The following is a 14,355-nucleotide window of genomic DNA, read 5'->3' as shown; positions in this document are numbered from 1 at the left end:
GTTGTTGTGATGTTTTTCTTTGATTATGTATGGTTGTGTTTTGACCCCAGGAATAGTAGCTACTGCTTCTGCTGGAGCCTGATTAATAAGATTCCTAGACTGACTGGCATGTTGGCAAAATACAGCGAGAGGCACCATGGTTAAGTGCACAGCGTTGTCACAGGGACTCACTCTGATGGAGCCGTGTTCTCATGCTGGAGTCCAGGGGGAACCTTCTGAGTCCTCAGGGCAATGTCAGCGTTCTTCAGCTCCTGGGGAAGAGAGGCTGGAATTAGTCTGTGGGCAGTGTTTTGAGTTCTCTTTTTCTGTGCGGTCGCCATCTTCAGTTTGCCTATAGCCAGTGTGTGTCTGTGTGTAGTGTACCTGTGCAGTCTCCATCTTCAGTCTGTCTATAGCCAGTGTGTGTGTGTACAGGTCTGTGCAGTCTCCATCTTCAGTCTGTCTATAGCCTGTGTGTGTGCGCGCGTGTGTGTACCTGTGCAGTCTCCATCTTCAGCTTGTCTATAGCCAGTGTGTGTGTCTGTGTGTGCGCGCGTGTGTGTACCTGTGCAGTCTCCATCTTCAGCTTGTCTATAGGCAGTGTGTGTGTCTGTGTGTGTGCGCGCGTGTGTGTACTAGTGTTGTCAAAAATATCGAAGTATCGATACTGAATATTTAAAACGGCTTCGATACTCATTTCCCGAAGTACCGATACTTTCTGCAGTATCGGTACCAGCTGGCGAGTGTTCTACCGCAAGTTGTTGACGCTGTTCAGAGCGCTCAGCGCGCTTGCCCCCCCGGCTCCTCCGAGTCCAGCCCTCCCCCTCACAGAGAGCCGTCTTCTTCAATTAGTAAACAAACATTTTAGCTGAAGATGGTAAATGCAGAGCCTCCGCAACTTGTGCTTGTGGATAAAGAAAACAGCAGAAGTGCTGTTTGGAGGTACTTCGGGTTTCAAGTAAACAACGAAGGACAAGCTACAAATGACCCAATGCTATTTGCAAGCGGTGTTAGAGCAGTGCCAGCGCCGATCTCCATAAAGAAATTAAAGAGGTTCGTGACAGCTGCTCTTTCAACGTCACTGTGACTGAAGCATTAAACCATTAACTCTAGTTTAATACATGATACGTTGTCTACTGATGGCGCATAATATCAACAGCCGAACGGGTGTCCGTGCTAACGTTAGCTACTGCTAGCTCCGTTATCTTAGCTGGCTACTTGTATAATTACTGCATGGTAACGGAGTAACGTTAAGTCGAGGTCATACAATACTACAGTCGACATAAGGTTAACGTTACCCCGTTTCCATCAAGTGTTTAAATAGCAGCAATCTTGTTGAAAATGTAACGTCTCCTCTCTCTCTCTCTCTCTCTCTCTCTCTCTCTCTCTCTCTCTCTCTCTCTCTCTCTCTCTCTCTCTCTCTCTCTCTCTCTCTCTCTCTCTCTCTCTCTCTCTCTCTCTCTCTCTCTCTCTCTCTCTCTCTCTCTCTCTCTCTCTCTCTCTCTCTCTCTCTCTCTCTCTCTCTCTCTCTCTCTCTCTCTCTCTCTCTCTCTCTCTCTCTCTCTCTCTCTCTCTCTCTCTCTCTCTCTCTCTCTCTCTCTCTCTCTCTCTCTCTCTCTCTCTCTCTCTCTCTCTCTCTCTCTCTCTCTCTCTCTCTCTCTCTCTCTCTCTCTCTCTCTCTCTCTCTCTCTCTCTCTCTCTCTCTCTCTCTCTCTCTCTCTCTCTCTCTCTCTCTCTCAATAAAAAGAAACTGTTACTAACTGTAATATAAACAGTTCAGTTTGTCAGGTACATGCAACACAGATTACAGTGTTTACATCCGTCTGCTTGAGAAAATACCATGTTCTGCATTTGCATAAAAATGATTGAAGTGAGATGAAGTTATTTTTAAATGTGTGATCTAAAGATAAACAAGGGTTTTAAAATTGTTATATTTATCTTCTCTTATAGTACCAGAGAGAAGCTAAATTTGAAGCTAAATTTGTTTAAAAAAAATATATATATATATATACATATATATATATATTTTTTTGATATCGAAATAATATCGAAGTATCGATAATTTTCAAGGTATCGTATCGAAGTCGAAATTCCAGTATCGTGACAACACTAGTGTGTACCTGTGCAGTCTCCATCTTCAGCTTGTCTATAGCCAGTGTGTGTGTCTGTGCGCGTGTACCTGTGCAGTCTCCATCTTCAGCTTGTCTATAGCCAGTGTGTGTGTGTGTGTGTGTACCTGTGCAGTCTCCATCTTCAGCTTGTCTATAGCCAGTGCTTGTCGCTGCAGGGCGCTGGCGCTGACAGACAGCAGCTGTTTGAGACTCTTGATGTCTTCCTGCACCTTGGCCATGGCTTTAGAAGACATCCTGCTGATGTCCTCCTGAACCTGCTTCTGCTCCTTCACAAACTTCCTGTGGAGGGGCAGAGGTCAGGTCAAACTTCCCGCGGAGGGGCAGAGGTCAGCTCAACTTAAGGCCAAGATATACTTCTGTGGTTGGGCTCTTTTCTCCGACCACCATACCTACACGTTTGTCGCCCGACGCCCCCAGTTAAATTTTTGGCATCAGCTGACCGTAGGTCGCTGTGGCTTTCAGCGCTACCCTCGGCAAAGCATTGGTGCCACTTTGACGTTATAGTATGAAGTACACAGTAGTTATTACAATAGTAGTAGTACAGTAGTGTAATAAGTAGGTTGCACCATTTGGTGAAAGAGTGCGATTATTGTGGACAATATTGCGATATAATAATGGTGTCATGAGTCTACTTGCTTGGTTACGAAGGAACATGCAGAAATTAAGAGTTTTCTGTGCAAAACGGGACGTATACATGCCAGTACACGTTAAAGAGGTTAAGTGGTTAACAGGAAATTACCTCCTCATCTCACATCACTACTAGTTTGGAACTATAGACCCTATATGTAGGGATGGGTACCGAATCAGGTACTTTTAAGGGTACCGACCAAATCATGTCGGTAATACAGAGTACCGATTCACGTGAGATCCGCCAGTGCCACATTTCGGTACTGTAAAATGTCTAGATAAGGAGCCGCCTTCCTACATAGATGTTTCAACAAATGTATTAAAAAAATGGATTACCATTCAAATGTTATTGAAAACTCCTGTGACTGGTAAGTGCATACTGTACGTCTAACCTTTCCTAACCATTTTGTGACGGCAGCATTTACTACGTTATGTGCACAAATAAAATGTGTACGCGCATATATATATATTCCTCTTGGATTTGGACATTTAATGCGATAAGTTGCAGGCTTTCACTCGCATGCATTAAGCACACAGACATTTATTCAATTAAATCGCAGCCTTTTTTGCAGTTATATAATTGCACAGGCTGACATTGTGATTGGAATTGCAGCACTAGTAATACGGTCAATTTAAAATCACACAGACACACACCGTAACAAGACGGACTGGTTTCGACAGGGTTGATATACTACCCGGACACAATAATTTGCGGCACCGAAATGAGCACCAAAATCGCAAGGATCAGCCACAACCAGATAGGTGCGGTGTGCTGCTAAGTGTTTGCCGGTAGCTCGTGAACCCCCGTTATATTAACCACAGGGACAACATTACTGTACCACTCTACTACAAGCCATTAACCTCTTAACGTACCACCGCCTGCGGAACAGACGAAAGTCACGGCACTTTGCGAGTGTCTAGCGGCTCGGGCTGCATTTTTCGCCGAACAAACTACCGAATGAAAGCTCTATATGCCGTTCGAACGCCACCTCACTCGACCAAATCCGCGCCTCGGTTCTCTTACATGACGATGTCAGGCGGTTTACCCAGATCTCTCTCAAAGACCCATTTCTGAATGGATTTTTTTATTTATTTGGACCTGTACTACATAAGACTTCAGGCTATGGAATCGCTATTCTATTAAATAGATTAAATACATTTTAAAAAATTATACCTATTTAATCTTTTTTATTGCAACTGGTACAGAAATTTTTTGACATGTTCAACTCAAGTTCAGACCTCTGTTGCTCCATTTCATTAGCACTAAAAGTGATTTTACTTTTTTTGTATTAGTAACTTCTAGGGATGCACCGAATATTCGGCCACCGAAAATTATCGGACGAAAACGGTTAAAAATGCATTTTCGGCCGAAAGGGTTTCAGCACCGAAAATATATCACAGAATGTCAAAGAACAGGGTTACATAACGTTCATAACCTAAAGTGTTGTTGTGATGACGTAATCAAAACGTGGCTACAGACTTTGCGCAACGTATAACGTGAGCAGCTTGGCAGCTCTTCCTGCGTTCTACAGCCTGTGATAACTTAACTCCTCTTGGGAGTCGCGCTGTTTCTATGTAAACTCCACGAGCAACGCATCCAATAAATGAGTCTTTAACATGCTTTATATCCTCACCATTACTATATGCCCGTCGCGGTTAAAACCGTTTAAACCAGGGTTAGAAATTAACATTTTTTTTCAAGGGCTTTTTTTGCCCCCCTTAATTGCTTTTCGGGGGCTTTTTTTTGTATTTCGGGGGCACTGAATTTTTATGATGAAAATTAACATAAGGATTATAAAACATTGTTGACACTTTTTTTTACAGTCTTCGTCCCTATGTTTGATAATGTAATGTTAATGTCTCCATATATAGGGCTCTACGCTAACCTTTTTCCCAAGGAGCACATGTGCTCCTAAATAAAATGTTAATAAATAAAATCTAAATAAAAATTTAGGAGCACACAAAGAAATTTAGGAGCACAGTGAAAATTGTTCAAGTAACACAGAGTTTATTAACTATTTATCTCATGCATTATTATACTGTGCGTGTGCACACTATGAATTGAAAATGGGGGACCCTGATGTAAACAAGACGAAAGTCTTTCTCTGGTCTGCATCCCCTTAACTTGTGTGTATTGAGCTGTACTGTATTGTACCCATTCTGCAATCTGTTAATAAAGTTTTCAATCAATCAAACGCAAAGGATATCGGTTGTCAAGCTGCTTTTGTATGTTGTAGTGTTGTTATGATACCAACATTTTGACTTTGATACAGATAGGAAAGGTAATGGAATATATTATTAGATGACAGAACATTGAAAATTCTTTATACAATTATTTAATTCATTATGAAATAGAAATTCCGTTTTTGGGTGGAACGTTTGTTGCAAGGAGGGAGGAGGCGGGGACCGCTGCGTGTTACACACAACACGGAGAAATGGTCTAGCTGCTTCGGTGCGTCGTTAACGTTAACGTCGGAAGAAATTCCCCACTAAGCCCTAAATTCAGAGCAGAGCAGTATCCTAATGACTTTTATGCTTCAGTCGATAAGGTGTTTTGCGAATTCTGTCAACATACCGTGGGGACTGGACCCGCAAAAACACGTGCGAATATCACTTCAAAAGCCATGTCAGCCGGATTCCTCTCTTTCTCCTCGTCTATCTTTTGCTCAAAATAAAAATGAATGGGCTTCATGGCTGGCTGATTTTTTTGCGTTGTCTGATTCTGAATGTATAACTTGCCTAAGCCGGTACCGTGACTTTGTTTTCGGGCGCTACTGTGATTGGACGTTTATGCGCCTTGTGTAATGTGGGACTATTATAACAGCGGAGCTGTTTTGTAATCGTCACTCGTCTCGAGTAAATGATTTTTCCGGGTGGCGCACACACACATATTATTAGGGCCAAATACAAGGGAAATGCTCGCACTGTAGATCATATATATAATTATATATATAATTAGTAAACTGTCGGGGGCATTTTCTGCCCCCCTTAACTGATATTCGGGGGCATTTTGTCCATTTTCAAGGGCATTTTGCCCCGAGCCCCCGTTAATTTCGAACCCTGGTTTAAACCAACATTAGCGTTAAGCTAGCTAACAATGCTTCCGGTCCTCTTTCACGCATCTCTCATAAGCTATGTCATCCCCCACTAAGAGTCATGGGAGATGTAGTAAATACAACAGTCCTTCCATAATTCCATGAATTATGACAGTAGCCACTACAGTAACACCATTAACCCATTCTCTGCCGGGCTTATATCCATCCTAAACCATCCTCCGCCAGCGCTATTTGTCTATGGAGATGTTCACCTTCTTTGCAGGGCTATAACTTTTTAAATTGTATTGCTAAATTGACATTTACTATGGCCCATTCAACATCAATTATCTATCGTTCAGGATGTAGGAACGTTTTACTTTTTCATTCACACATTCATACTAAAATACCGTCTAGTATAAATATGTTATCGTTTTCTGCAGTATTTCATAGAACGTGAGATATAGGCCTAAATGCATATATCAGTGGTGCCCAGGTAGATCGCGGGTTGATTTCAAGTAGATCTCAATTAATAAAATTTGATTATAAATTTTTTATTTTTTTGCTAAATCAACTCTGCCTCTCCTTGTTAACTACAACAAGCAATGCTGTTTGTTATTTAAGATGAGGTCGGACTCGGCACCGACAAATTTGTGTTCATTATGCTGCTTTTATAAAGCCTCAAATGACTGCTTACAATATACAATTTTGGCTGGTCGCTCTCGACTAGGTGGTAAATTGAAAAGTAGATCTTGGTTCAAAAAAGGTTGGGCACCCCTGTATTAGAATGATCAAATGCAGTTTGATACCGATCCAACGTTATATTAAAAATGTCAACTGTACATGGTCCTAAACGTCATGACTGGTCATCTGCGGGTGAACGGAGGGGGGGGGGGGGTCGTTTATAATTCAATGACCGACGTTAAATGATTCATGTAGTATGGGTGATATATTGATCAGAGCAGTTTGTATCGAAAATGGTAAAGAAAAACGCTGAAACTCACCCCAGTCTCCTCGTAGCGTTGGGCGATGAGTGGAGCAAAAAGATCGCTATTATGGGATGTTGATCGATGCGATCCATTTCCGGTTTGTATATTACTAATACACGTCCAAATCATGTTGATTATCGAGTTATGGCAAAGATTCATATCGACAGTGTCTATATTGAGCCCCGGGACGATCACAGAGTGGCCGGACGAAAATAAGGGACGGACCACTTCCGGTTTGGGCAACTTCCTGTTTGGCAACTCGCCGATCGGCCACCAGGTGGCGGTATTGAAGCGTTGCAGAGTTGTGCCGAGTCCCACAGCATCACCCAAGACTCCGTGGGTGAAATATGAATACCATGACGAAAATATGAAATATTGATCTCAAAGGAGTCATCGGCAGATTACGCATGGCGGAGAATGACGTGTTAACACGTCATCGGCGGAGAATGGGTTATGTCCGCTATAAGCTATTATCCCTCTCGTGTGTGTGTCTTTATGCAGATCTTTATGCAGTTCTAAAGCACCGTGGCTTTGTTCTGAATGCACTTTGTTGTAGTTATTCTACAGAGAAAAGAAAATGCACTTGACTTTAATGCACATTTAGTTGTATGCAAAGAGAAAATGTTTAAATTGTACAATCTTTCAGCAGTCAGTCTGGAATTAATGTATGCATTCAAAAGTGCTGAATAAATGTTTTATGGGCCCATAATAGTGATTATTAATATTATTTAAGTTAAGTTTAGCCATAATCATGTCTTTTGCCATAATCAGGTAGCTAAAAGAAAATACATTATATATATATTTATATTAATCATTTTCGGCAGTGTGAATGGCGTTAAGTAAGATAAGCTGATAGCTAAATTACACACCGTATACACCTACGAACACAAAATGTGTTAAAGACGGGGGCAATCTACGGTTATGGTGAGCAGTCAAAATTAAGAGTGGTGTGGCCTTCAAAGATATTACTTTGACTTATTCATTCCCTTGCTCTGAGTTTCACAAAACATTTACGATACCAGGTAGAATCAACTTGATTCAATTAATACTGTGATGGTACAGATTTTCAATTCTCAGCCCCCAACAAACAGCATGAGGATGAAAAGAACATAACTTACTGGAAATTCTCCACATCCTGGCAGATGACCGGGGGTAGGTTCTCATCTTTCAATGCTTTACTGTCCCTGGGAGAGAGAAGCAGACAGAGCAGTCAAACAAACTGACTTGTCATATCCTGACAAACAAACATGACCATTCACCAGTTAAGTGAGAGAGAGAATCCATGCACGTGTGGATACTGGATACATGCGCATACGCAGTTGCAGCTAGTATTCGGGATTGTATTTGCTAGCAACCAACTTAACTTGCAATGCAGGGAAGACGAGGAAGGTCAAATTATGTTGAGGAGAGGATTGGGAAGCACTGCTCTAGTCGATTTTGTGTTTTGAGCACAAAGTTCATCATAGATCTAGCCTCTTTATTTTGCTCTCAAAGTGCACCAGATTGATGGATTTAACTTTAAAATGTACAAAAAAAAGATTTCCGGGGGGGGCATGCCACCGGACCCCCTAGAGGGGCAGAGGTTCACCCACCGCAGTCTCACTAATTCCTGTGGGAAACACTGCTTTGTCCATTAGCAGAATCTGAAATGGTAGGGGTGTAACGGTAGACGTATTCGTACCAAACCGTGGACCTTCGGTCGAATGAATGCAATGTTACTTTAATCACTAACGGAACGCACATGCAGAACTTATTTTTTGCACCCCCTTCCCAAAATATAACTTGCACAAAGGGACGGATGTTGTTCGTTCAGCCCACGCAGACCTGAGAGATTACCTGTAATTTAGCATAGTATGACGACCAGAGCTAGAGGACCTCCTATATATTTTATTTATAAGTGCTAAGAACTGAAAAGTATGCTAGTTACATTCTTGACGCTAGAACCGCCAAAACAGCGTTAGCATAAAGAAGGTAGCCTTACATAACTTTAGTGATGCACGATATAATATATAATTACCGTACTTTTCGGACTATAAGCCGCGGCTTTTCCCCCCATTTTTCGACCCTGCGGCTTATATAATGGTGCGGCTTATATGTGGACCAAACCCGAAAATGTAAAAATCGAAATATTTCTTTTTTTTACTGCATTGAAATGTTATTTATCTGTTCCCTTATTAACACTTTGATTGCCTAAGGCTAAATTCATGATATACCATAGGTTGCCAGCTCTATTTGTCTATGGAGAAATTCCCCTTCTTTGCAGGGCTATAACTTTTTAAATTCTATTGCTACATTGCCATTATTAGGGCCCATTCAAAGTCCTATATGTATTGTTCATTGTGTAGCAACGTTAAACTTTTTCATTCACATATTCATAGTAAAGTATGGTCTAATGTATAAGTATGTTTTCATCTCTTTCTGCAGCTTTCTCCAGAACGTGATCTATAGCCCCAAATGCATTATATTGATGATGCAATACAGTTTTATGGCAATCAGCGCGATATAAAAAATTCCAACTAGACGTACTTCTAGAAGTTACTACACGTCATCTGATGTTGACCGGATGGGCTAGGGGGCGTTTATAATTCCGTGGGCAGCGTTATACCAATCATCTAATGTGGGTCAAATGTTGATAATAGCAGTTAGTATCGAAGACGGTAACGTTACACGCTAAAACTCACCCCAGTCTCCGCGCGCCGTTGGGCGATCATCGTAGAGTAGAAATTGTATCATTATGGGATGTAGATTTACCCGGTCCATCTCCAGCTTGTATAATGGTATATACGTCCAAATCATGTTGTTTATCGAGTTATTGGCAATCGATCACTGTGTATTGTGACGAGCTAGAATGCCAGGACCTATAGCGAGTGCCCGGAAGTAATACGGACGTCCAGCACAACCTCTATGCCGCTTCCTGTTAAGCGATTGCGCCGATCGGCCACCAGATGGCGCTCCTGAACCGCCAGAGAGCTCAGTGGGTCCTCCTGGTGGATCTCAGGCCAGCGGAGGGGACATATGAATCCGATCGCAGATTTTTGAAATATTGATATAAGGACGCTGTAAAGCGTCCTCCGGCAACTTGAGTATGGCCGGCAATGACGTGTAAACACGTTTCCTGGCAGCCAAAGTGTTAAATATGCAACTTGTTTGTTGAAATGTTAATAAATGGGAGCTTCCTCAAACAGCCATCTCTTTCCCGACAATCCCCTCTGTGCACGAACCCTTACATATAGTAATTAAACATTAAAACACCTGCGGCTTATAGTCCAGTGCGGCTTATATATGTACACATCATTCAATTTAGCTGCTGCGGCTTATAGTCAGGTGCGGCTTATAGTGCGAAAAGTACGGTATATATATATAATATCGGCCGATATGGCTGTATTTTTTTACACATCGGTATCGGTCCGATATTAAAATAAATTTAAAAAAATATTTTTACTTGTTTTGGCCTTAAATAGTTTCAAAATATCAGTCATTTCTGAAAATAACTTACAAAAGTATAACAAAAAATAAATAAAAAGGCGTTTTGGAAAATAGCTCTTTATTTGATTATCATAATTATAAAAAAGTGTTTTCTATACAGAGATATCGACATCGGTAAATATCGGTATCGACCAGAACAGCAATATTAATATCGGTATCGGCCACAATTTTCACATCGGTGCATCACTACATAGCTTGCATACAACTTTGTCTCGAGGTTCCACAAATTTATCAAAATCCTAAGTATTTCCAACTAGAGTTGTTCCGATACCGATACCAGTATCGGAAATGCCGCCGATACTGCCTAAAATGCTGGCATCGGTATGGGCGAGTACCCTCTAATTCTGCTGAGTGAGCATTATAAAACAAACGTGTGTTTAATCGACCGTGAATTAAAGTGTCAATGCCATTTGTCATTTTAACAGCAGATACTTTCTTAAAATGCCATCGTCCCGACAGAGCGCTGTTGACGGGGAGCTTTGGTGTTATTAGCATTAGCTGAACAGCTAACCGAAAGCTAGCGTTAACTAACGTTAAAGTTTTAGCTTTAACGTTACCTTGGCTAAAGTTGGGGCTATTCATAATCCAGCAATAATGGCTGCAGACCTGCAAGCATCGTACAGCAAGTTGGCACAGGAGTATTCCAAGGTAAATCACTTTTTCACCAGTAATGATACATTGTTTCCATCTAACGTTAGCTCATGCTAGCTACCCTAGCTCACACTAACGTCGTCACTGATCTACCTCTCGCACACAATTAATGACATAATGCACACAGCCATATCGGTGACAATGTTTAGCTTTTAGTGCCAAATGATAAGAGTCTGAGGCGGAGTCTCAAAAGAGAATGTTGAATATTTATTGTGCAAAAATCACAACAGAGCCTACTACTACAGTAGCGAACCTAAACGGAGCCTTGTGGAAGCAAGTGCAGCAACGTATAACGTCCGTGTGGAACGTGCCTGAACAACCTTTCCGTGGGTGAACTCATTGATAGTTTTCAATTACTGATACTAATACTAATCTATACAATCACCTGTTGAATAAATAAATACCATTACTTTATAGTTATTACTAAAAAACAGTATATATAAAACAGTAGCTGTATAAAAAAATAAAAATAAAAGTTTTATAATCTATACTATTTTTTTTTTTTATGTATGCACTGGTATCTGATCAGTATCGGTATCGGCCGATACCCAAAGCTTAGGTATCGGATCGGGAAGGAAAAAATGGCATCGGAACATCTCTATTTCCAACCAGAGTGCAAATCACTGTCTTCGCATCAAGTTGGGTTCTGAAGTCTGCCATCAAGCTATGCGGTTGTTGTTACTACTGGCACGTTCTTCAGCTCGATGGAAATGACGTTGCACGTCTCCTATCTGTCATGCAGCGCATTCAGGCCCAAGCCCACCGGGGGCAGTTTTTTTTTTCAGAATAGATTTTTTTTTAAAGTTGATTATTAACACTTTAATCGCCGAAGACGCTGTTCAGCGTCTTTCCCCGCCATGCTTATTCTGCCGAAGACGCTGGACAGCGTCTTTGATATCAATATTTCAAAAATCTGTGATCGAAATCATATTTCTCCCCCGGAGACATTACCGGTATATGTACTGGTGAGCCCCTCTCAACTCTCCAAGGGTTCAAGAGCGCCATCTGGTGGCCGATCGGCGGATCGCCCAGGGCAGAAACAGGAAGTGGAAGCTGGTGCTCATTTCAATTCGGTCCGATCACTCGCTAATAGTCCCAGGACTCGAGCTGATCACAACGGATAGCAATCCGTTACCAATAACTCGATAAACAACATGATTTGGACGTATATACTATTATACAACCTGGAAATGGATCGGATATTTCGACATCCCATAATAGAAAAATGTCTGTTCCACGCTCATCTCCCAACGGCGCGAGGAAGTGAGTTTCAGCGTTATTTTTTAATGTCTTCGATACTAACTGCTCTAATGATCATATCACCCACACTAGATGAATGATATAACGTTGCCCACGGAATTATAAACGACCCCCCGCCCATCCGGTCAACATCAGATCATACGTAGTAACTCCTAGAAGCACGTCCAGTTGACATTTTTTATCTCGCACAGATTCCTACCAAACTGTATTTGATCATCAATATAATGCATTTAGGGCTATAAATCAAGTTCTGGAGAAAGCTGCAGAAAACGATAAAAACATACTTATACTTTAGACCGTATTTTAGTATGAATATGTGAATGAAAAAGTATAACGTTGCTACACCCTGAACAATAGATATAGGACGTTGAATGGGCCATAGTAATGTCAATTTAGCAATACAATTTAAAAAGTTATAGCCCTGCAAAGAAGGGGAACTTCTCCATGTTAAATAGGGCTGGCGAGGGATGGTAAATTATTAATTTAACCCCGGCGATCAAAGTGTTAATTTGAATATAGAATATTCGTTGACAGCCCTACTCAACAGTAACTGCACACTACATCACACCCGAGTGTGGAACATGGAAAGCCACGTTATGCAAACCTTCCCCCACTGTACTGAAAACCGTACCATACCAAACCATGACTTCAAAACCTAGGTACGTACCGAAACATATTTTTTGTGTACCGTTACAACCCTATAAATGGTGTTTCAACATATCAGCATGACTCACTGTGGGTTGGCTCCGGATGATTTGTCACTCTTCTTTTCAGAGGAGGTGTTGAAGTCGACACCGCCCAGTCCAATGCTGGGAGCAGGGGCCACCGCAGAAGTAGCTATCAGGGAACCCAATGTCAACGCACCTCCCAGAGTGGTCTGACCCAAACCTGAAAACACACAAACAGAGTTATGGCAACATCAGCATTCCTCAGAAAGGAAGCGCGTCAGCACATGTGATAAAAGAACAGACACAGTTCCTCAGCGTGTGTTCTGACCAGAGAGCAGACAGTCCCACAATTGACCATATTCACACAGTGTCCATTTTGATCTTATAATGAGGGATTCCCAACCCGAGCATGACATAAGAGCAAAATGGCTGCAGTGTGAATATGGTCAATTCAGTACAGTGTGGCTGGTTTAACATGGCTGTTCCCACACTAGAGCAAATGGCCACTGTGCTAAAAAAGATACCAGCCAGCCAGGTACAAGGGCCAAACGAGAGACCAAGCTAAACCAGAGACCAGGCTAAAACAGATACCGGATACCAGGTCGATTTGATTAGCTGTATTTTGGACACCTTTTAAAGCATGTTTCCTAATGGATAAAAATGATTATATCTCAATAATGTTTGTCTGATGGCCAACAGTCCGTGTTGTTCAGTAAAAGCAATGGATCTGAACTCAGTATCTGCCGATACTGAAAGTTCCCTAAGAAAAGGGAAAACATTTTCTCTCACCTGTAGGCACTGTGCTGGGGAACATAGTCCCGCCCAGTGACATGCCGCCAGGAACTGCAGTGCTAGCCGCTATACTCCCGAGGTTAAGGCCAAACCCTGCTGTGACCGGCTGCTGCGGTGCCATGGATGTGAGGGCGGAGCCTAGCGTCGTTAACCCACCCCCCATTGGGGCCGCGGCGGTGGTGAGCGAGAACGGCATGGCCATGCCAGTGGGCTTGTTGAAGGCCATGCTGAAGCCTGTAGTGGCGGCTGCAGGGGCTGGAGCACCTGAGGAGAAAGGACACATGGGACAATCATAGATCCTGGTCTGCAGTCATAGCGCACTCCTATTGCAGTTAAAAGGACAAATCCATCTCCTGGTCATAAGGGACCATACTGGTATAATGATAAACCTATCTTACATAACTTGGGGCCACAACTAAGCATACCGAGTTGGCTGTGTGCAGAGAGTACACTTCTAACAAATCAAATGATACACTTGAAGCTGAAAAAACATGAACTCCTGACATTAACATTCCACAATAAGCTTCTTCTGACTGAATTAATATCATTGTACTGGTTCTTTATGTTGTACTCCTCTTTCTTGTATTCATGCCATAGACGACTATTATTTTTTTCCCCTCTTCTCGTCTTAACAGCATGCAGAAACTGAATCTAGAAGTTTTGTATGAAAACAAATGTACCTAAAGTGAGGCCAGTAGCAGGCACTGCAGCAGCTGTAACAGAACATCAGAATGTCAGA

The 14,355-nt window shown here is 42.0% G+C and overlaps 1 protein-coding gene across 5 annotated transcripts in view; it reads right to left on the bottom strand.

Annotated features, from left to right (window-relative positions):
* The window catches only part of nup58 (nucleoporin 58), a 66,835-nt gene that overhangs the window by 40,936 nt on the left and 11,544 nt on the right, over positions 1 to 14,355 (bottom strand). For 4 of the 5 annotated variants that reach the window (XM_084326106.1, XM_084326107.1, XM_084326108.1 and 1 more), the window contains exons 3-8: positions 14,297 to 14,329; positions 13,614 to 13,880; positions 12,891 to 13,044; positions 7,878 to 7,943; positions 2,216 to 2,390; positions 172 to 251 (exon numbers count right to left, since the gene is read on the bottom strand). In XM_084326106.1, the coding sequence (XP_084182232.1) occupies positions 172 to 251; positions 2,216 to 2,390; positions 7,878 to 7,943; positions 12,891 to 13,044; positions 13,614 to 13,880; positions 14,297 to 14,329 (775 nt within the window). The remainder of the gene's footprint in view (positions 1 to 171; positions 252 to 2,215; positions 2,391 to 7,877; positions 7,944 to 12,890; positions 13,045 to 13,613; positions 13,881 to 14,296; positions 14,330 to 14,355) is intronic. The other variant, XM_084326109.1, reaches the window with a different exon arrangement.

This window comes from Notolepis coatsorum (assembly GCF_963971535.1).
Source record: "Notolepis coatsorum genome assembly, chromosome: 12".
Taxonomy (NCBI): Eukaryota; Metazoa; Chordata; class Actinopteri; order Aulopiformes; family Paralepididae; genus Notolepis; species Notolepis coatsorum.
Note: the sequence above shows the minus strand (reverse complement) of the source record. Positions and strands in the feature narration are given on the sequence as shown.